Raw genomic sequence first — 23,453 nt, 5'->3', positions numbered from 1 at the left:
GATCCAGCTGCAACACAAACTGAGAAAACCACCAAGACTAAGTATGGGAGGGAACCCCAAGGAGGACCGCATAACCACCCTTCCCACCCCTGCAACCTGGGCAGGCCCTTGACTCAGGCAGGACTTCACACCCTCCCAGGCAGCCTGAAGCGCAGAGGCTGCTGCCTTCTGCGGCTGCCTTGTCGGCAGGTGGGTCTTCCAGCATATCAGAGGATCCGGATGAAGTGGGCATCCTTCATGAAAACCCTGTTTCCCTGCACCAGGAAGGGCATTTTGGAACTGGACTCGGAGCCAGTACTGGACCTTCCTCTGGTCTCCTCGGGCCTCTCTGGCCTTGGGGTCTGGAAACCTTTCAGGGGCCATGGAGGCAGTATCTATAACAGACCACCTGCTTCCTCAGGATGCTATCTGCCAGCCAAAAGTGACCCCACGAGCTCAAATTTCCTGGCCCGTGCAAGTCTTGTGAAAGATTCTGGTATCCTTTCCACTTGTGCTTAATTATTGATCATGTGGGGAGCTCACTACCTTACAAGACAGCCCTGCTGGACACCTCTCTCAGTGCCGAGAAAGTCTAACTGTAACAGAGGAGCAGAACCGAAGGTTCCTGAGCAGACTCTGTGAGACTGAATGTTTTAAGAGAGAGAGAGAGAGAGAGAGAGAGAGAGAGTGTGTGTGTGTGTGTATGTGTGTATGTAGTGTGTGTATATTGTTTTCTTAATTAAAATCTTACAAGCAAGCCTCAGATTTCAAGTTGTTGGGTCATGATTTGATCTGGAGAAACTTCCTTTGGGCCCTATCCAGGGCTCTAACCCAACCCTGTGAATGCAGAGAATGGGTCTGTTTACATAGAGACTGGCCACATCATCCCGAAAAACAACGTCAACTCGGAGACGCTCATCTTGCCAGAACAACAGCCAAAGATCAGGCCTCTCCAACACAGGGAAGCACCACGATTCTTAGCTGCAAGCCCAGAATTCCCCGACACATGGCTCAGTGGCTGCCTTTATCTCTGGAAGGCTGGACAGTCTTGGGGCACTCTCAGGGAACCAGATGAAACATATTAATTCGTCACTCAAATTATTATGAGTTTTTGGTCCTGCTGACCCAAAGTACTGTAGGCATGGATAATAAATTCTCCAAGGGCCATTCCTGAGCATAGCCAGGCAATCTAAGGAAGCATAAACCTTCTGCATAGGATCGTCCCTTTGTTACTGCAATAGTGTGTGCTGTTCTTTCTCTCTACGGTTTTTCATCATTCCCTGGCCATGTGGACCCAGGCAAGTGGACAGTCACTGTAGGCTGTCCAATTCTGAACATCTGCATTAAGATCATTTCCATCCTGAAGATTCATACTCCACTGTGTATCTTTAGTTGATCCCTGGAGAGTCAGGAAGCTCTCAAAGGGATGAACTAGAAAGAGGCAAGAACCATTACCTATATAGACATCCCCACTCTGGTCCTAGCTCCACCATTCTTATTGGCTTAAAGGTCATGCCACCACTCTGAACCTCAGTTTTCTCTTCTATTAAAAAAATAAAACTGGGTAACTGTGCTCAAAGGGATGTTCAGCAACTTGCACGCAATGAAGCACATAAAGAAGGAACCACACAGTAGAGCTGAGAGCCTGGGTGCTGGAAACTGCCTGGGTTAAAAACTCTTGCTCTGCTGCTGACCAGCTGTGTGACCTTAAGTCCTCACCTTAACCTCTTTGTACCCTAGTTTCCTGAGCTGCTGAGTTCAGACAAAAAAAAATAGTATCTATGTCTCCAAGTGGTTTTTCAGATGAGTGAACACATACGAAGGGTCTGTGACAGCACCTGGTGTCAGTGGAGCTTTATGAAGCCTCTTATGCAGCAGTGTCTATTTGCCTCAGCTCCCAGCACAAAGTGTTAAGATTGACAATATTCTTTTTGAAAACCTGACTCAGGCCTGGGGTGTGCATTATCTCCCAGACTCTCACAGTTCTCAGTGATGAAAAGACCATCGCCACCACTTGTACAAGAAAACCAGGGCTCAGATCAGAGGGCAAGGTCAGGGTGGAGGTGAACTTGAGCTCATTCTTGCTTCTTGCCGTGCCATGCTGCCTCTCTGGTTCTGCCATCTGCACCTACCAAACGCCACTGACCACCCTGAGAACCCTGATGCTAGGAAGTTCCAGACTAGCCAGAGCTCTGGCTTATTCTGCCCTGAGCCACTGTGCTATAGCCACAGTTGGAAGGCCACCACACTACACAGACGAAGCAGCAGCTAAGTCTGCTGTCATGCCTTGACCCCTGGATGTTTAGACACCTTTCTGTAGTGGCTTCTTCCCCCTACACAGCTGACAATCATCGTACTAGAGTACTAGCTGATCTTGGCACCTCCTGCCCCTTGCTCTAAAACTTTCAATAGCTCCCTACTGCTCACAGACCAAATCAGTTCATATCGTGGTACAAATCCGAATTCAATACACACCTTTTCAAGAGCCTTCCCAGGCTTTTCCCTCCTACCCTCCCTCTGGTGTGGCAGGGCCAGTCCCCTCTTGGTTCCCTGGACTAGCATGGTCTTCTAGGAAGAGCGCTTAGATGGGGAACCTCAGCACCACTGGTTCCAAACCACTCCAGAGCAGTCATGGGAGAGCAGCCTGAGACTCAGCTGCTTAAAATCACAGAGCTCAGTGAAGACCTGGGATGTAAATCCAAGCTTCTCTACACCCTGAGAACCACTCAGAAGGGCAAATACCCTTAGTTCCAGTTTTGAACTACTTGCTGACCTCACCCTAAACATACAAGTCCAGAGAAATGATCTGAAGTGTTCAGATAATTCAAATATCTTTGGATCGTAACACTTCACTCCAATGGCATCTCTTTCTAGTAAAATCCAAATCTTTCACAAGGCCCCTGCCTACCCGATCTCCCATCGCCTTCTGCACTCCACCCACACTGGCCTCCCTGCCTCTCCACAAACCCCACAAAGGCCTCCAGCCTCAGCACAAAGGGCCTTTGTCCCTGCTGTTCCCTCTGCCTGGAATGCCCTTCCCCTTGGGGTGTTTCATCACCCTTCACATTTCACTCAAGTTCACCTCCTCAAAGAAGCCTTCCCTGCTCACCCTGTTTAAAGGGTGTCTTCCGCCAGCCACTTTGTATCACATTTGCTTTTTCTATTCTTCTTTTCCATAAACAACTATCATGTTTAATTATTAGTCTGTTTACTGTCTGTCTCTGCCCAGTGCAAGGAGTCTGCTCACTGCTGTGCGTGAAGCTCAGAGAGCAGCACCCGGCTCAGAAGAGGTGCCTGATACACATCTGCACACAAGGAATGCCTGGAATACCAACACGACTTTCCTCTTTGGCTGCATCCTATGCCTGACAGCCTCATCTCCATTTGGAAAGCTGGGGGAAAGGGGGCCCAAATACATCAAGGAAATCCTCAAGCTGGAACAAAGACTTCCCTCCTCTTCTGGGGCTCAGCTGGTCAAGGAGACCTGCTGCTGACATTTCACCAAGGAACTCCAACAATAAGACTCGCTTCTATTAGCGAGAATTATATTCACACCTCCTACAGGGAGAAACCTTGATTTTATGAAGGTAAAAGCACATTGTGATTAACACTTAATCAAGATCTCGTCTACATTACAGCTCTGCAAGGTAAAAAAAAAAAAAAAAATAGTTGGGGGTCTCAATATCATGCTAGCAATGTTACAATGAGTGTGTTCCTGACACGATTTTCTTATTAGGGTCCTTCCTTGTAAATTTTTATTGCATTTAATTAAAAATTATTGCTAAAAGAAACAGCTGCAGATGGTCTTATTTTAAGCCAGAAAATTAAAAACTGAGTATTCTCATCAGTCAATTTCAAGAAGCAGCACAGCCATATGCATTAGGATGTGATGGTTTTGAGATTATAATAATTTTCATGGCATTTCTAGGTCCTTTCAATGAAACTTAATGAAAGCTCTGCATGAGTTCATTTGTCAAAAACATAATAATAGGAAGGCTCCTGGCTTACAGGCTGATATAAAGATACCAATGAATACCACAGATAGGATATGCCAAAAATCCAGCCACGCGGCTCTCAGCACCAATGGAACCAGTCAGCAGGAGGCCTAGCTGCAACTCTGTCACATTCCCACCGAGGATTGATAGCTGAGGCTGTAAATCACCTTGGTTTTACAATGATGTGTTATTTGTTGCTGTAGCACTGTCTACAGTAGTAAAAAATATATAAAAGTCAGGTTTCCCTCTTAGAGAATCACTTCAGCAAAATATTTATGCATTCTAAGGATTCTGAGAGTGTACTGACAGGTGGGGAGGAGGAAGGGGGGGATGCTTATGCTAGACTTTGTGCTAGATTCCAGAACTGCAATTACAGTCGCTATCCTCAGTCTGGATGGCCCATACAATGGCCTCCCCCAACTTCATGATTTGGCTTGTCTCCTTTACTCTTTAAGAATGACTTCTTATTATTTCTTGCTATGTCCTTTATTGAAAACCAACTCAAATTTTTTATTTATTTGGGGCCAGACTGTAAAAGACAAAAGAACGAGAAGAAATGCAAAGGCAGATGCAATCTAGCCCTGGAGTTCATCAACGCTGGATAACTAAGGTTATTGTGTACATCCTGGAGGCAGAACACCACTCCTCCCCTAGCTGCAGCCACAGCCCCAGGGGTTGGTCACCCTCTCTTGAGGGGACCACTACAACCATCTCTTCATAAATCTCCCGGCTTCTCATCCCTCCATTCCCTCCAATCTCCACCCTGCCAGCAAAGTACCCAGACAGTGCACCATCCCCATGACAGTGCTTCCCTACTGAGAATCACTAGGGACTCCCCACTGCCCAGGGGATGGCATACACACCCATCACATGGATACACAAGATGTTCTCAGTTGGGCCCACCCTGCCTTTGCAACTCCATGCACCCGAGCTCCAGCTGAACACTTCAAGGTCCTTTCTCCCCTCCAGACTCACGTGCAGGCTTTTTCTCTTCCTGGACCATCTCCATCATGAACTCCTGCTCCCCATCAAGACCCACCTTGACCAGGCATGGTGGCAACACTTTGGGAGGCTCAGGCAGGCGGATCACCTGAGGTCAGGAGTTGGAGACCAGCCTGGCCAACATGGTGAAACCCCATCTCTACTAAAAATACAGAAATTAGCCATTATGGTGGTGGGCGCTTATAATCCCCCACATGAACCTGGGAGGCAGTGAGCCAAGATTGTGCCACTGCGCTCCAGCCTGGGCAAGAGAGTGAGAGTCCGTCTGAAAGAAGGAAGGAAGGAAGGAAGGAAGGAAGGAAGGAAGGAAGGAAGGAAGGAAGGAAGGAAGGAAGGAAAAGAAAAGAAAAAAAGAAGACCCAACTCAAACGTCCTCCAGATACTGAAGGTTCCCCCACTGCTCCCTCCATAGCCAGCTGGATGTACCACTAACCAAGCTTTATCACTTTATCACCCTAGGCTCTAATTGCCTCACTATCCATCTTTCTCCTCAGCCAGACTAAAAGCACCCGAGGGCACAGATCTTCGTACCTCTACTACCTAGAACAGCATGACCAGTCAGCAGATTCTCGGGGAATGCTAGCCGACTGAGTGAGGGAGCTAGCTGGGCTCACTCACAATGTTCTACTGTTACACTCAGAAATGAGGGAGAGATGGTGTTTGTGTTTAGTCCTTATGCCTTTCAACCCCATCTCCTCCATATAATCATCCTCCCTGTCTACAGATGATGTGAACTATTTCCAGAATAAAGGTATCAAAGTAACTTCTGAATGAACGAAGACACGTTCACTGGAGTCCCAGTTCTTGTACATTCTCTCCCCTGTCTCCTGCCTCCATATCAAAAGCCTACTTTTCCTGCAGTGTATACTCAAGTGCCACTTTGTCCATGAAGCCATCCTGCCCACCTCTGGACTCCTATTCTTTGGGTCCTGAGCCTTTTTTACCTTGCACTTCAGTGACTTGCATCTAAGTCCTCTTCCTACCCCCAGACTTTCAGTCCACTAAGGCCAGCAGTGGTACCTGGTCCTCCTCTCTCTCCTTCCACATGTCACTCCATGCAATCCTTGCCTAAAGTAAGTCATTTCACAAACGGCCATCACCAGTTAGCCAACACATTCACTTTCCTGGGTCTTCCCGTTCCCTTTCCTCATACACGTGTTGCACAACTTGGCCTATCCACAAACTCCTAGGCATGTAATTCGAGCTGCAGTTCAACCATAAGCAGCTCTGCAACAACCCTGGGCTGGCAGAGGAGAATCTGAACTGCTCTGTCTGCAATGCACAAGCACTCATGAGCTGCCGCCCCTGGGTGGGTGGAATCATCTGAGGTTCTCCTAATGAGTATTCCATCCCAAACAGATGGCATGCTCCAAACCAAGAACACCTGGTTGTTCCTTGGGCACAGCTGGCCGTGCAAGGGCAGGGGTCCCCACTGTGGCCTGCGGGAGGGAAAGACATCCGAGTACCTCATTAGCAAGTTCCAGGAAAGCTCCTGTTATTGATGAGTTGCCAACAGAGCTACAAACTCGCCAGCAAGCAGAAAAGCAAGGTGTCCTTTCACTTCTCCTTGCGTCTCTTGGACCCATAAGCAATGTTAACATTTTGGGGGGAGCTGTGCCACCTGTCTCTTGCAAGCAGGACACTCAACAGGTTTGGATTAAGAATACCAGAAAATACGGAAATTTTCGACCACAGAAAACGGGTAGTACTGGAAACAACACTGGATTGAATGTCAGAAAGACCTGGGTTCTGATCTCGTTTGGCCACTTACCATCTATGTGACAGAAGATAGTTCATATCATTTCACCAAGCCTGTTTTCTCACCTGGAAAATGGAAACTGGAAATCCCTACCTAACTATAAGTTATAAATGAAATAACAACTTCAGTCATAATAATAGAGACAGGCAGTTTTATTATGATTATGGAATCATAAAACCCCTAGCCTTGCTGTCTTTGGTGTACGAGACAGCTAACGCCTCCAAATCAATATTGCTCAGATGTTGCCCGCAGTCCTGAACCCAACTCACAGGAAGTCAGAGGTACAGTTCATGTCACATCCCATGGCAAAAGCTTGCAGATTCATGATCCTGGTTTTACTGTGAAGCCCTAAACACTAAGTTAAACATATATAGAACAGTCGTGTGTGTGCGTGTGTGTGCGTGTGTGTGCACGCGAGAGAGAGAGAAATAAATAAATATACAACAAAAGGAACCAGATTCTCCCTCCCAGATTTCACACCTCTGAAATCAAATTCAAATACTGCATCCACCACTATGTGACCTCAGTCATGTCACTTAATAACAGCTGATGCTTACTGATCATTGTACCACGTGCTGGATTAACGCCTGTAGTCTTAATGACATTCCAAGGCAGGTACAGTGATCATCTCCTTTTACAGATAAGGACACTGAGGTACAGAGAGGTCACACAGACAGCAAGTGTAGACCAATATCCAGGTAGCTTGGCTCCAAAGTCTATGTGCTTAGCCATGGCGCTTTCACAGGCTCCTCCTGAGCCACAGTGTCCTCATCTGTAAACAGAAAAAGCTACCATAAATGTGTCAAGAACAATATGCACCAATGGATGAGGGCAAGGGGGAGAGGGGCAGACAGGGAGAGGGGACGTACAGGAGAGGGAGAGAGGAAGAAAAGCAGAGAAGAGAGAGGGAGAGAGAGATGGGGGAAATAGGGGGAGATATGGGGAGGGCAGGGGAGGGATGGAATGGAGAGGGAGGGACGGAGGGAGAGACACACACACACACACACACACACACAGAAGCAGCCAGTGCAGCAACAAGTGCATGGTATAACCTGGGTGCTGGGCACATGGGCATTCACTCTAACACTCTTAACTTTTCAAGAAGTTTGAAATGGCCGGGTGCGATGGCTCAAGCCTGTAATCCCAGCACTTTGGGAGGCTGAGGCGGGTGGATCACGAGGTCAAGAGATCGAGATCATCCTGGTCAACATGGTGGAACCCCGTCTCTACTAAAAATACAAAAAAATTAGCTGGGCATGGTGGTACATGCCTGTAATCCCAGCTACTCAGGAGGCTGAGGCAGGAGAATTGCCTGAAGCCAGGAGGCGGAGGTTGCGGTGAGCCGAGATCGCGCCATTGCACTCCAGCCTGGGCAACAAGAGCGAAACTCCGTCTCAAAAAAAAAGAAAAAACAAAAGAAGTTTGAAATGTTGGGGAAGAGTGGCTTCAGGGAGCTGTGCTGATGTATAATGCTGACCACCATCACGCAAAACACAAACGTGATGATGGCGATTTAAATGAGACATTTAGGACAAGCCAGTTTGTGTCATGTTTTGCATAAAACAGGTATGTAATAACTGTATACAAAGCACCCAGCACTGTGTTGCTGAAAGTTATTTAATAAGTAATATTTCTTTTCCCTTGTGAAGCTCAAAATCACCAACTTATCCATATACATTTATTAAGCTTCTAGTGTGTAATCAACATATCCAGGTGCTATAGCCTCTTCAGAAGGGAAGACTGGGTTCCCCTAGCCAAGACTAGCGGTCAGTGACTTAGGACATAAGACATCCTATCTATAGGGAAACTAAGGGTGTTGGACTAGATCTCTAGTGACAACTTTTTTTTTTTTTTTTTTAATAACCAACACAGGAAAAAAAGGAATGTTTCAGGGATACACTTCATTTACTTTTTAAATTTTCCTTTTCAATCCGGGTCTGCTCTGTCACCCAGGCTGCAGTGCAGTGTCATGATGACAGCTCACTGCAGCCTGGAATTCCTGGCTGAAGTCATCCTCCCAGCTCAGCCTCCTGAGTAGCTGGAACTACGGGTGTGCATCACCATGCCTGGTTATGCGTGTGTGTGTTTGTGTATGTGTGTGTTTGTAGAGATGGAAGTGTATATTATGTGGAGATGGGAGTCTCACTATGTTGCCTAGGCTGGTCTCAAACTTCCAGCTTCAAGTGATCCTCCTACCTTGGCCTCCCAAAGCACTGGGATTACAAGTGTGAGCTACTGCACTCGGCCCAGGTATACATTTTAAAGAATGATAAAACCTTTTTTGGTATACCATTGAGAAAATGGGCATAGGTAACAATTTTATAAAATAAAAGACTGTTAATAATACTACTATAGCTACTAACATGCTCCTGTCTATGCAAATCTCAAAGGAAGTAACCACACAGAAGAAACTTATCACCCATTAGACCCTGAGCTGCTGCTCACCCAGTTTCAGGGTTGCTAAGGGCTCTCTGAATTCTATTACACACAGTTTTTTGAAGGGGGATACTTTCAGTAGAAAAAGGACTTGGATTGAAATAAGCACTGAATCACACCACCAGAGAGTTACTCCCCTTCCTAGTCCTTTTGGATTCTTCCGGTTTTGCCAGGTAGAAAGTCTGCGTGGTGCAAGCACATCTTTAACACTCTCCCTGTTTAACAAAGAGACCAGGCTTTCAGCTCCCAGCCTTGGCAAGGAATCACCTCGAGCTAGTCTTTACCCATGTTATTTTACTGTTGTATCTTACTTTTACAATTGCCTTCTATTTATAGCAACTGATACTGTTTTTCCGTTTCCCAATAGTGACAAAAACTTTCCGTTATATTTTTCTAAATAAAAACGATGGGCTGATTTAAAGAAAAATAAGGCAAAGTATACGCAGCATAAGGGAGATGATAAATGCAGTCCAGGAAAGGCAAACGGTTGAGAAAGAATACACAGCTGCTCCAATCTCATTTTTCAGATGAGCAAACTGCAGACCAGCCTCTTCCAAGGTCCCATAACAAGTCCTGGGACCTTAGGCTTTGAATCCATGTCTGGTGCACCGTCCTGCCCTGAGTCAGGGCTGTGGGTATTTATTTTGGCTTCTGCCTCTAATCCTCATACTAAAGCAAGGTATGGAGCAGGACAAGTAGGAGGAAGGAACTGCCTCCTAACCTTCTCGTCCCTTCCAACCCAAGCACCTCTGTACACAGGCCTCAGATCAGCGGCACCCCCTCCACTCTGTACTCAAAGACCCCATTCAGGCAAATAAGCAGCCCCCCCACCTGCCCCACAGCAGTCACTCATGCCTCTCAGCGTTATGCATCTCAAACCTCCCTTGCCCAGACCTGCTCCAGCCCAAAGTGGGGATTTTTCTCCCGCTCTGCTTTCATCTATTTCATGCAGGAAATCAGAAGAAAGCTTTGCTCACTGATTGATGTTCAAGAGGATGTGGTTCCTGCATGGGAGATTTATCCCAGTCAGTCTGGCCTTTGGCAAAATAGCATCAGAGTGGTGCAACTGTGCTTTTGAAATTCAGAGTCTGATGGTTCAAGCCACTCAACCAAGGCCCTAGGCTATAGCATCAAAAGTGAGCTAATGCGAAGAAAGCATCTAGCACAGTGCTTGGCACACAGTAAACAGTCACAATCCAGCAGCTTTAGCATTGCCTTAGACATCTTACTCCCTATTGTCATATTAGTCGGGATGAAAAGGCCTTTTTGTTTTGTTTTTTGGACAAACTACAGACCAAGGCAACAGGTCGTTCACATACAGCCAAGCAGCCTGTGCCCTGCACACCCCAGGTGGCACCATACATAGACCAAAAGGTGAAGGAGTTGCTCTTGGGATTGTACAGTGCGCAGCCTGCACAACCAGACCTGATATCCCTTCATCTAAGTCACTACAAATTCCTGATCCAGAAGTCAAGAAGTCTGAGTTTGGACACTGATTTCTCCAGTAACTTACTGAGAGATCTTAAGCAAGTCCCTTTCTCTCTCTCTGCCACAGTTTCCTCTTTTGTAACAGGACTTGTGTCTGAAGTTTCCTCCAGCTATAAAATTCTGTAATTCTACAGAACCAATTTCAATTTTTGAAGGGCTGCTGTACAAAACATCAAATAAGCTTCCTCACCTGGCTTGAGAGAGAAGAACCATGAGTTGAGGAGGGATATTAGAGGGGAACAGTTTATGCCTCGTTCAGCAATAAACTCTTCCTCATGATCAGCACACCCAGCACCGAAGAGGCAGCTCCGGGAGCGATGGGCTCCCCGTGGCTGGAGGATTTCAAGTATACTGGGTAAGCACCTGTTAGAGGTGGGCGGTCTCTTCCAGCGTGGAGAGTTTATTGTTGTAAAGCTTGGTTCGGCCTTCCCCCGTGCCACGAGGCCTGGGTATTGTCCACACCTGCCGACAGTTATTAATGCAATGGGCTTGTCGGTTCTGCCTCTCTACCCCTGCTGCAGCTTGCACAAGTCCACATTCCCCAAATTAAACTCAGTCTCCCGGGCCATGCTGGTGTTTACCTTTGCTCTGGCAAACACATCCTTTCATCCTAGAAAGAACCAATAAATAAATAGCCTTACCCAGACTCGGGGTAGGGAGAAGATGGAGCCGGGACGGGGAACCACGCAGAATACTGGAGAGAATTATCCACACGAACACTTCCTGGCAGCTCTACTCCAACAACAGCTAATGCTAATTGCAAATCACCCTTATCTAGGCAAGACTTCGGGTCCCCTAGGAATCCCTAGCAGCAACAGCTGTGTAGGACTGGTTTAAGTTCCTGCACATGAGGAAGAAGAATCAGAGGGGTTCTCTTAAACTCACAACTGTTTTGTTTTTTCATTAATTCAGATCAGGCGCCCCTAAACAGTGTGGATGGTACAGGGTGAACTGCATCACCTTTAAGTTGCGTCCACAATTCCACAAGGAATGGCTAGATTTGGCAGTTATTCACTTGTGATGATCAATGAGGGGCATTCAGTCAGTCTTGGGAAGGTGGGGTCAGAATACCCCCACTGTTGTTCAATAACTACAGTGTCTCTCACTTCCAAAGCGAATCATTTTTTTAAAAAATCAGCTTGGATGTAGCTCTTAAAGACTTCCATTCAGAAACTTAGCTCAGGGCACCATCAGTTCTTTAAACAACTTAGTCTTTTCTAGTTCCCTATTGAATACACTGTGTATTTACCCAATAAAAAGGTATCAATCTCAATTTAGGGTATTTTCCTAATGTGAAAGATATTTAGTTTAGCAAGATTCCAGAACCTTCTCTCTTGATGACTCAAGGGGAGCAGCAAAGCCATCTACCTAGGAGATACGAGAACTGTCCACAAATAATGTAAACAAAAATGCTCTCACATGTACCGTATTTGATACACTGCCTTCACATAGACTATCTACTCTGATTTTCTTAAACCCTCTGCTGTGAGGTAGCATGAGACCCATTTCACAGATGAAGTAACTGAGGCTCAGACATGTAAAGCCACTCACCCCTACTCAACACAGCTAGTAAGAAACAGAGCCTGAGGCTGCAAGGAAGTCCATCTGTCCCCACCACGCATGCCGCCTCTCGGTTGGTTACAGCTGCCAAACAAAAAAGGAATAGAACGTTAGGTACCTTTCCGCATCCTGGTCTGTGCTCTGCTGTTTGCTTTCAAAGGCATTGAAGCTGCTCATGTCCACGTAGCCATCGTTCTCATTTGCTGTGGACAGGGCTCTGCTCTGATCTTCAAACAGCTTCGTGAACGCACCAGCCCTGGCAGGCCTCTGGGGCGGAATCTGGATATTCTCATAGTCCGAGTTCATGGCTGGAATGTTCTCATAGTCCGAAGTGTCAGCGCTGGGGAAGGAGATGGACCGTGGCTTGGTCAGTGGCAAGGGCAGGAAGGGCGGCCGGGAGCGGTCTTCGAAGGACTCCACTCTGGACACAGTCCTGCTGAAGGGGACGCCTTTCCTCCTGCCATCTCTATAAAAGATGAGGGAAGAGGGGGATTCAGAGGCCCGGAGCTTTCCAGTCCGAGACTTAAGCTGAGGGGAGTTACTGAGGCTTCTCCGGTCAACTTCCAGAATCCGGGAAGGCCCGTGGTAGCTGGATTCTGAAGAGGACCTAGAGGAAGACACGTTCACATCCACGTGCAACTTGTTCTCTGTCTTCTTCTTAAACGTCAGCGCCAAGAACCGCTTAAAGGATGACTTCTTCTTCTTGTACTTGTCCGGGGAGTCGCTCTCGATCAGGAGCGAGGGAGAGCTCTTTGTGATGGGCTTCTTGGTGATGCAGGCCAGGTCAAAAGGGGGTGGGATGTCGACCATGGAAGAAGGCGTGGAGGTGCCGCTGGATGGAAGGTGGTTTCTCTGGGAGAAACTCCCAGAGGAGCCAATCACGCATGACAGAGAGAGGTTGTCCTCTTTCCTCTTTATCCTGTGATCGTCTAAACCTGGCCCCTCAGTCTCCTGGTACACGGAGACTGGAATCTCTCGGCCTTCCACAGAGAACGACCGAGGGTATAGCGTGAAGGCCCTGGGCTTTGCCGGCAAGGCCCTGCTGACTTCCAGGGGCTTCCCCTCCAACGACAAAAGCGTCTTTCCTGCGTCCTCTGTGATACCTCCAGTGCCAGGGGCTGACGGGCCTGCCTCAGATCCGGTTTCTTCCGGGACAGTTTCTGGGACATAGCCGGCCACCTTCCCAGAGTGGGGCCGGGCCCTCGTGCTAGTGTTCTTCCTGTCCCCGGGGACCAGGCCACCCTCTGCCTCACTGTTCATTTCTTCTTTTGAGCCATAACCACCCAGGGCGTCCGATGCAGCCTGCCCTCCTTCTCCAGGGGCCGCCCGACCCGGCAGGTTCACTCCCATCACGTAAGGGTTGGCCAATGCATCATCCAACGCCTCCTCCTCCGACACGACCACCACCTCAGGGGCTGCGAGACCCTCTGCTGCTCCACCCTGCAGGGAACCACACTGGCCACACAACGCCCCTGCCACGGAGTCCTCCTCCGCACACAGCCCCAACTTTGGTGCCTGCTCTGATTCTAAGCCTTTCGCTGACTCAGAAAGAGGAGAGCAGCTCTCGCTGCAAAAAGAGGTGCTCTCTGTTGGGAAGAACTCGTAGGGGCTTCCCGTGAGGGACGTCACAAAGTCCTCCATGCAGTCGTTCTCAAAAGGGACGATCTGGCAGCTCTCCTCGGCAGGCTCATCCTGGGTGCAGTCCTCCAGGGTGGCGGCTGCCACTTCTTGGCTGGTTTTCTCCTCATGGTCAGGTGGTTCATCAAGGTCAACCTGTTCCCTACCTGTGATGCCCACGGCCTCTTCACATCCCTCCTCAAGAAGCTCAGGGCAGTCCATGGCCATCTCTGCCTCCTGGACCCCTGTGGCCGGCTCCTCCTCCTGAGGGGGCTCCTCACTGGCATCCTCAGCACCCTGTCCCACGTCCTCGGTGGGGCTGTCAGGACCTGCACCCTCATCTGCACCTGCTGGGTCTGCGCTGGCCCAGCCTTCCTCACCATCCTCCTCTGCCTCCCCAGGGGTGTTGGGGGACTCGTGCTCCTCTCCATGGTCATGGGGCAGGAGGAGGTCAGTCTGCAAGACCCCCTCTCCAGCCCAAGGCCCACCGTCCTCCAGGCTGCACTCCTTGTGTGGCTGCACCAGTTTCTCTTCCTCCTCACTTCTGGCCACCTGCTCCTGTGACCCTGGCTCGTCAGCGTAGCCCTCCCCTTCGTCCTCAGGAGCAAGCTCTGTGCCTTCCTCACCCTCCCTGCTCAGTGCTCCTGCAGCCAGGGCAGCGGGGGCTGCCGAGTCCTCACCAGCTCCCGTCCCATCCACGACACATGCCTCGCCTCCCTCCTCATGCTCCTCTTCCTCTTCTCCAGAGGCCTCCGGAGACACCAGGGCTGTGTTCCCCACACTGCCCCCATCCGTGGGTTCGTCTTCCCTCAGCAGAGCCCTGGGGACCACAATGTAATCCTCGTCTGTCTCTGACTCTGAGCACTTCGGGATGGACCGGGACCCCTCGTCAAGCTCCCTGTCTACACAGAGCAGCCGTCCATTGCTGCATTTGTTCAAGCTGTCATTCAGGTACACACTGGCTCTCCACTCATTTGGGGCAGCCAGCCTGGGCTTGGGAGCGATGGGGGGCTTCGGACCCCTGAACATGGAGTTTGGACTGTGAAGACTGTCGGGCCTGGGTGAGGAAGGGAATTTGGGTGCGGTCACCGGCGTTAGTGGACTGGTAGTCTTCGGTTTAGGAGCAACAGGTGGTTTTGGTGAATCTAAAGAACAATAGTGGAGAAAAGAGAAAAAGCACAATTATTTTCATTCAGAGTCTCCTACACACCACTGGCAGGGGAGCTGCAGATGGTTCCCTCCGCCCATGTGAAGCCCACCTCCTCTGCTTTATGTTAGGCTCATACCCTCGACCAGAATCTTTAAAACCCCTTGATTTTCCACTAAAGATTCATTCTGTAAACAAAATGAATAGACCTTTCTTCTACATGTAGCCCAACTAACGGAAATCAACCAAATGAAATCCTGCACTCCTCAAATGAAGTCTCCAGGTCAGTGCATTCATTCATCCAACAGCTACTGGTAAAAACTTGCTGTGAGCCAGCAACCGTGAGAAAAGGCTGAACCTGCCGTCACCCTCCCTGCTGCCCTCATGGAGCTTCCATTCCCCCTTCTACAGCTACTCCATTGGGTACCTACTAGCTACACTGCAGATGACAGGGTGTCCTAGGGTCAAGAAGAGAAGACAGCCTCTGCTGAGAACTTACAGTTGAGTTAGAACAACTGGAGGGTAGAGCTGGGGACCCTTGGAACATTATGAGTGAACAGCTGACATCTCTTCCCTTCATGAATGACACACCAAAGGTTTGAAACAGTGATGTGTGCTTCTGCTGGAGGTCACATGCTTCAGGACTGTGTCCAGCCAGGCCTACACCCAGATTTCATCGGAGAAAGTATATGGTACTTGCCAACGTGGATATCTGCAAAAAGTCTCTTTCCTGTGGATGCTGCGGACCTACCGACCGTGGCAGAATAAAATATGTGGTGCAGACTACAATGCAACAGGAATGAGAGCGGCGTGGGCTGCTGTGGCCAAGGAAGACCTCTTGAAGAAGGTGACATTTCAGCTAAGATTTGCAGGACGGGAACGATCTCGAGAAGGGGAGTGGTTGCCAAATTTCGAGCTCAGCATCTCTCTGCCACAAGATTGCTCATGCCTCCTCCCTGGCTTCCCTGCCACCTACCTGGCCCTCCAAGCTCCCTTGAATACTGTGGGCATAGAATCCATCTCCAGCCAAATATCTCTGCTTCAAAAGCACTGCCTGGATCCCCACCAACCATGGATTAGGACTCCCATGTTTCCCTTTCAACATGGTCTCACCTCCCAGCTCCATCCCCACTAAGGCTTGGGTACCACACAAGTGGCTCAAAACAACAGCCTGGCTCCTGATGGGAGGGAAGATGAAGCAGACTGCCCGGAGGTCTCTCCCAGCAAACTCTTCTCTTCCCATGCATGTTAGGCCCAGTTATGTCCCTGAAGCATCTCTAATCCAGGGCTGTCCCTAGGGTATGTGAGCCTCCTATATCACTATATAGGTAATTTTTAATTTCTTATAGGCACATTAAAAAAAATGGGTAAGGCTGAATGTGGTGGCTCACACCTGCAATCCCAGCACTTTCAGAGGCTGAGGAGTGCAGATTACTTGAGGTTGGGAGTTCAAGACCAGCCTGCCCGACATGGTAAAACATTATCTCTACTAAAAACACAAAAATTAACCAGGTGTGCTGGCAGGGGCCTGTAGTCCCAGCTACTCGGAAGGCTGTGGAAGGCAAATAACTTGAACCTGGAAGGCGGCTGCAATGAATCAAGATTGAGCCACTGCACTCCAACCTGGGGGACAAGATCAAAACTCCACCTCAAAAAAAAAATGGGTAAAGTAATTTTAACAGTACATTTTACTGGACTCAATATATCCAAACATTATCATTTCAATATGTAATCAATATACAAAATGTATTAATGAGGTAGTTGGAATTCTTTTTTCATACTAAGTCTTTCAAATCTAATATGCATTTTACATTTGCCGCAGCACATCTCAATTCAGACTAGCTACATTTTACGTGCTCAGTAGGCACATGTGGCTGGTGGCTATGGCACTGTCCAGCACAGCTCTAACTGATTTTAGACAGCTCCATGGGACTGTCCCACTGGCACCTCATTTTCAGTATTTCTGAAGCCAAAGTTGGTATCAGTGCCAATGAGTTTAAAGGTTAAAACCACCACTGCATCAAACCCCTAATCCATACCATTTCATCCACATCAATGCCCAGGCCAGCCACTGACATCCATACAATAACCCAGAATCTTCTAGAAATAATAAGTGACTATCAAGCTCCCATACACAGTCAAGTGGTATCCTATTTTAGAAAAATATCTATCCAAATTAGTGAAAAAACAAAAAATTAGAGCTCAAAAAGGTAAGTGTCAGCTATTACCTCGGTCAGTGTGAGGTAACAGAGGTAGCCTTTGGAGCCTGGCAGATCTAGGTCAAATCCTGACTTTGCTACTTATCAGCTATGAAATTCAGCCTCAGTTTCTTTATCTGAAAAATGGGTGTGAAACAGCACCTAGCCTCAATGGGCTGTTTTAAAAATTAAAGCCTATATATCAAAAAGGCTCAAGAGCAGGCCTTCACATAGAAATAATAAACAGTAGCTGTTGTTCAGACAAAGTCCATCTTTGCCTACTCCAGATCTCCCCTTGGTTGAAGTCTTGCTCTGCACTCATACACTACGTAACATGAGCTTCACACTCTCAACATCGGGTGGCAGGCATTGGCACGAAATTATTCTTTGGGGGTGGGACTCTCATTTCTCATCCCTAACAGGTGGGTATTTCACATGGGTGCCATGAGATGCGACAAAGGGACAAGTGGGCCATCAAAAATGACCGTCACTTTGGCTACCTCACCCCCCTCCCACCCCATTCTTCATCCAATCAAGCTATTGATCTGCAGGCACTGTCTCCTAGGGATAGGTTATGGTGGGTGTCTGAGGCGTGACTGTGCAAGAAAATGCCTTCCCCACAGGAGCCTCTGGGAATGGCAGGCACACAGTGCCTGTCCTGTGCCCCCAGCCTCAGGCACAGAGTGCTTCAGCCACATCCCCTCTGAGATCAAGGCAAGCCAAAACCAGAAAGGCTTCATCTGACCCTCACTGAAGGATGAGGAAACAGAGGCACAGAGCGGGTGGGTGACCGTGTGGGGCTACCCAGTGAGTGCAGAGCAGGGCCCTGGTACAGCCTGCATTTCCTGCTTCCTGGTCTCGTCATCTGACCCTCTGCTCTCACCTTTTTGCCATAGAGTGCTTCTTCTATGATGGAGACTTGGGGGTCCCAGCATCTAGTGAGGCAGAGAAGGGTAAAACGTAGGGAAACTAAGGCCAGGGTGACCAGAAACAGCTGGGTAAGTTAAGAAATGCATGTGAAGGCTGGGTCCAGGACTCAGAAGTACTAACTGACCAGAAAGTGAACAACCAGCTTTAGTTCCCATCCCATTTCTCTCAGTCTAATTCCACTAAATACATATTTATTGAGCACCAACTATGTGCCAGGTCTTCATCATCTAGATTCTTCAGATACATCAATAAGTGTAGGAAAGCCCCCAGACTCGGGGACCCTGTATTGAGAGGTGGAGGGCGATATGCAAGAAAAAGGGTAAGTACATTACGTGTCGTATGCTACATAATGATAAAGTCTATGGAAAATGATTAGGAGTAACTTTTTTTTTTTCGATTTTAAATAGAGTAACCAGCCTAGGCTTCACTGAGAGGACATGTGAGCAAAGACATGAAAGTGGTGAGGAAAGCCAGGACTCACTTGGCATCCAAGAAACAGCAAAGAGGCTACCACAGCCAGAGTGGAGTGAGTGATCCAGCAGGAGAAGCAGACGAGGCCAGAAGAATCACAGAAGGGAGCGGATAATGCAGGGCCTTGTAGACCATGGCAGGACTCAGGCTTTGACTCAGAGTGAGGTGGGAAGTCACTGCAGGGCTTTGGGCAGAAGCACATGCACACTCTGGCTAACGTGTTGAAATAAACTGAAACCGTGAGGAAGGAAGCAGGGAGACCAATGAGGAGGCTCCTGCAATTCTCCAAGCAAGAGATGATGGAGGCTTGGAGCAGGCTGAGGTGAAAAGAGGTCAGATTCTGAACAGGAATGGAGAGCTGAGGGGATCTGCTGACCATTTGAAGGTGGGGTGTAAAAGAAAGAGAATCTAAGTCAAGGATGACACCAAGATCATCCTTTTGCGTCTGTGCAACTAGAAAGGTGCAGTCTGCCAACTGGCACGGGAAAGACTGCTGGTGCTGGGGAGGGAAAGCCAGAATTTCAGTTTGCAAACTCCAGTCACCTACTACACACCTCGGTGGAGGTGTCAAGCAGCTGGAGGTGTCAATCAGGCTCTGGTTTCTGAAAAGAGGTCTGGCTGGAAGTCACCATCATAGAGATGGAATTTAAGGCAGAAGCCTGGTGAGATCACCAGGGGCATGAGTGTGGACAGAGAAAAGGGCAGGGCCAAGGAGGGAGCTCTGGGGGCCCCAGCCAGCAGAGATGAGGAGGGTGCAAACAAATCAAGAGTGTCAGAGCATCCACCTCTGCTCCCTCCTACCCACCTGTCTCACAAAACGGAGCCAGATTGAGTCCCTGACCTCAGCACCATGTTATCTGGGTCTAAGGGCAATTCTGCCTAGAGAAGACTCAGGAAAGAGAGAGCACTGAGTGCAGGTTGAAGGACAGGAGGATTTTCACAATTAAAAAACCGGCTCCACCTGGACAGAGCAAGCCAGGGAGCTTTAGGGTATGCTGAGCTTTAGGGTATGGTAGGGGGAAACTACAGACTAAATCAGAGCTAGGGTTTCCTCCTCTGGATTCACTGTCCAGAACCCAGCATGGATGTAGCTGGTGGACCCTCTGGGCTCTCTTGAGTTCCTCTGGAGAAGGCTATGGTGTGAACCGTCTCTTTCCTTGTAACACAGGGCCTGGGGGTCGTTCCTTCCCCACCCTGAGTTACTAATGCCCGGGGCTTCCTGGCCATTTGCTCTGCCTGAGGGCAACTCAAACTCCAAACACCCTTTGAGCCAAGATGCCAAGGGTTAACTAGGGGGTGGGGGAACCACAATGACAGGAGGAAGAGATTTTTAACAGCTTCTAGTGATAGAAATCATCCCCAGCCAGCCTCCTGGTACCAGTTTATATTTTCTCTCTATTTTAATTAAATATCTGTCACTCACACATTCATGCTTGCTGCTCCCTTGTTGGCTATATAGAAGTTCAATTGGCAGGGGTATTGGGAGGAGCACTGGATGGGGAGCCAGGAGCCCTGATCTTCACTCCTGGCTCCGCCTTAACTGGAGGTGTGATCTTGGGCAAGTCCCTTTCCCATTCTGGGCCTCAGCTTCCCCATGTGTAGAGTGAGGGTACAGGACCAGTCAGTCAGTCTGGTTTGCTCTGGCCAACTACAGCCTTCTAAACTTCTGGCTCTTCTTAAGACATCTTCTGCCATCCCGTCTTCAGTTCCCAAGTCTGTGTCAGTTGCAGTTCACTATACTCCCCCTGGAACTCTCACAACCGTATGTTGCAAGAGTAATTATCTTCCAATTTCACCTTCCAATTACATCTTAATTTAACTTTCATTCCTGGGTGCCTGCTGGAATGTCCAGGCCAAGCCTGATGATTTCTAATTAGGCTGCTGTTAGGCTGGTCCAGTGATCCACGACAGGGCACTACTGGGAAAGCAGCAAGCGCCAGCATGGGGAGAGCATGCTGAGGCCCAGGGAGGCTGGGCTCCCCTCCCAGCTCTGCTGTACATCATTTTGTCTCTCTGAGCCTCAGTTTCCTTTTTGGTAAAATGACGAAATACCTCCTTTTTTTGATAGGGCTGCTGAGAAGTTCAGGAAAATAGCAGACATGATGCCTAACAAAAGTAGCTGCCAGTTGACAAACATTTCCCACACCCCTACTATGTGTTAAGCACTGAATAAAAAAAGCCCGCTCTCAGGCTGGACAGTCTGCGCTTCAAGCTTGTCTTTCAATTCAATCTTCAATAAGCTGGTGACCATAAAATCTCTGCATTTCAATTTTCCCACCTATAAAATGGGAATAGCAATGGTACTCATCTCATAAGGTGACTGTGAAAACTAAATAAACTGATAGAAGTAAAACACCTAAAAGCAATACCGATTCATAACAAGTACCCAATAAATATTAGCTGATATTTACTAGTTGCTATGTGACAGACCATTCTTTCTAGGCACCTTACATGTTTTATTCTATTTAATCTTACCAACCCCATTTTTCAAATAAAGAAACTGAGGTGTAGAGAGGTTAAATAACCTGCTTAAAGTCACATAACTAAGTATATGATGGTTCTGAGATTCAGTCCCATGGAGTCTGTGAACCACCATGCCACGTGATGAGGAAATTCAGACCATGGTTCACAGTCTGAATGTGAGGCTGGTATCATTATCATCATGTTGAAAAAGGAACCAGGTTTACACTGGAGACAAATTACAGGAAGGCTGAACCCAAGAGTGACAACGGCTAAGATTTCCTGGGACCAAACCTGCCTCTAAGCTTATCCCGACTCACTCCATCCCCCAGATTCTCAGAGAAGGGAGGGTCTGCCCAAGCCTTATGCAGGAAAACGTGGGAAAACTGGAATCGCTCTCACCATTGTTATAAAGCTGGTTTTATTAGGAGTGTAGGAAAACCTAGCCTGGTTCTGTTCAGGCCATGCCAGCACAGGCAGGAGGCAACCCCTTTCCAGGCAGTGGCTGGCTGGACTCCGGGTCTCTGTTCCACCTTCTTCCACTCCCGCAAAGTGGCACCCCCGATCCTGCTCCCCAATTCTGTGACCCACACTCACTAACTGCCCAGGTGCCTATATGCCCAGCAGTAACAGGGCCTGGACACGGGAGGCAGCTGCCACACTCCCAGACTGCCTGAACTGCCCAGCCTGCACCTCACTGCTAAAACAATGACTTTTTTCATTAAAAAAGATTTTTAAAATAAAAAAAAAAAAATCCTACAGACACACATACACACACACACACACAAACACACACACATACACCCTAGCAGGATATGGTTCCAAGACAGCCAAAATGGTGGCTTCCTGTTTCTTTAGGGATATGTGTTTTGGAGCATGGCTTTGGACAAGGGTGTTGGTCGGGGAGGGGGCTGCCTTCTACTAAATTCTGTGAGAAAAAGAAAAGAAGAGTGGCGACGGCTTCTTGGCAGGCAGATGAAGTTAGCTGGGACTGTTCCCTTGCAAACTCTCATCTTAAGGGAACTTTCTGCCCTCCCCGTAGATGGAGTTGGGAATCCCTAGGACTGAGTTCCAGGCACCGCCCATCTCCGAGTCTCACTTTCTAAATCCATTAAATGGCACTACTCTGGAGGGATCCCTGAGATTTTAAACACATTTTGATTTCACGGAATCTCTGAACTGCAAAGATGAGCTGGGGGAGTCAAATTCACAGGGCAGGAAAGCGACGGACTGGGGGTGGGGGAATCAGGAGAGGCTCAGCACGGCGGCGACAAACGTCCCCCGTCCCCCAGGCGTTGAGTCCCCTAGGGGAGGCACAATGGAGGCCAGGGCGCCGCGAGGGAGGGGTGCGTTACAGGGGATTAATTTCGGGCTTTTTAGTCTCATCTGGAGAATGAGCTCCAAACCTCGGGGTCTAGGGGGAGAGAAGGGAATAGGAATCCTCGTACCGGCGTGCCGAGTACTGAATAACTGAGAATGGGCCCCGGAGTCGGGGACAGTCCCAGACGGCTCCATGGGTCAGGTGTGGCCCCTGAAAGGCCAGCAAGGACTGGTTCGGGACGCTGGGGAATAGAGGGCAAAGGGTTGGGGGTCCAACCAAGTCGCTTTTGAAAAAGGGGAGTCTTTCTTCGTTGGGGAAGGGACCCTCACTCCGGGGACCGCCGTGGGAGTGGGATACTGGCGCGCACGGCCAGGGCGTGACCTCGCCAAGAGGGTGCCTGAGGCGGGACGCTTCGGACGGGGGCCCCCGATTCTCAGCCTCTCGGAGGGTGGACATCGGAGCCGCGCAGGCTTTGGCCGAGGCCGAGCGGCACGGAAGGTCGGTCGGGGGATTTCGCGCAGCTCGCCCGGGCGCCCGGGAGCTCCAACTTGGAACGCCCGGCCGGAGCCCCTCGCGCGTGTGCCTCGCGCTGGAGGTCGTGGGGCCTCCTACCTGCTCTGTTCATCTTCAGCGCGCTCGGCCCGGGCCGCCGTCGGCGCGTCGGTCAGTCCGCGATTCCGCACGCCACCTCCCTCCGCGGCCGCCCCGCGGGGCCCGCACCCCCTGGCGCCCGCCCGGCCCCCGGCGCGCCTCGAACTCCGCGCGGCGCGCAGGGCAGTGGGGGCGCGGGGCGCGAGGCGCGAGCCTCCGGGGCGGGGCCGCCGGGCTGGGGCGGCCGGGGGAGGGGGAGGGGGCGCGAGCGCGGGGGCGGCGGCTGGGGCTGCGCTGGGCGTCGCGTCCGCTCCGGGCTCCCGGCGCGCTGCGCTCTGGCCGCCGCGTCTCCGCCTGCGCCTCTGCCTGCGCTGCAGCCGCGCCTCCGCCCCCTCCTAGACATTTCCTCCGCTCCCGAAGAGGAAGGATTTTTTTTTTCCTGCTCGGTCAGGGATCCAGGGAGCTGAGGGTCGGGGCGTCCCTGCGCGCATTTAAAGGG

At 49.5% G+C, this 23,453-nt stretch overlaps 1 protein-coding gene across 1 annotated transcript in view; it reads right to left on the bottom strand.

Moving 5' to 3' along the window:
• The window catches only part of FGD5 (FYVE, RhoGEF and PH domain containing 5), a 126,920-nt gene extending 103,728 nt beyond the window's left edge, over positions 1–23,192 (bottom strand). Inside the window, exons 1-2 of the mRNA XM_003926167.4 lie at positions 22,976–23,192; positions 12,338–14,981 (exon numbers count right to left, since the gene is read on the bottom strand). Of these exons, the coding sequence (XP_003926216.3) occupies positions 12,338–14,981; positions 22,976–22,988 (2,657 nt within the window). The 5' untranslated portion in view covers positions 22,989–23,192. The remainder of the gene's footprint in view (positions 1–12,337; positions 14,982–22,975) is intronic.
• Between the last annotated feature and the right edge of the window lie 261 nt (positions 23,193–23,453).

The sequence above is a fragment of the Saimiri boliviensis genome, chromosome 8, assembly GCF_048565385.1.
Source record: "Saimiri boliviensis isolate mSaiBol1 chromosome 8, mSaiBol1.pri, whole genome shotgun sequence".
In the NCBI taxonomy this organism is placed as follows: Eukaryota; Metazoa; Chordata; class Mammalia; order Primates; family Cebidae; genus Saimiri; species Saimiri boliviensis.
The sequence above is the reverse complement of the archived record's forward strand: the minus strand, read 5'-3'. Positions and strand labels throughout refer to the sequence as shown.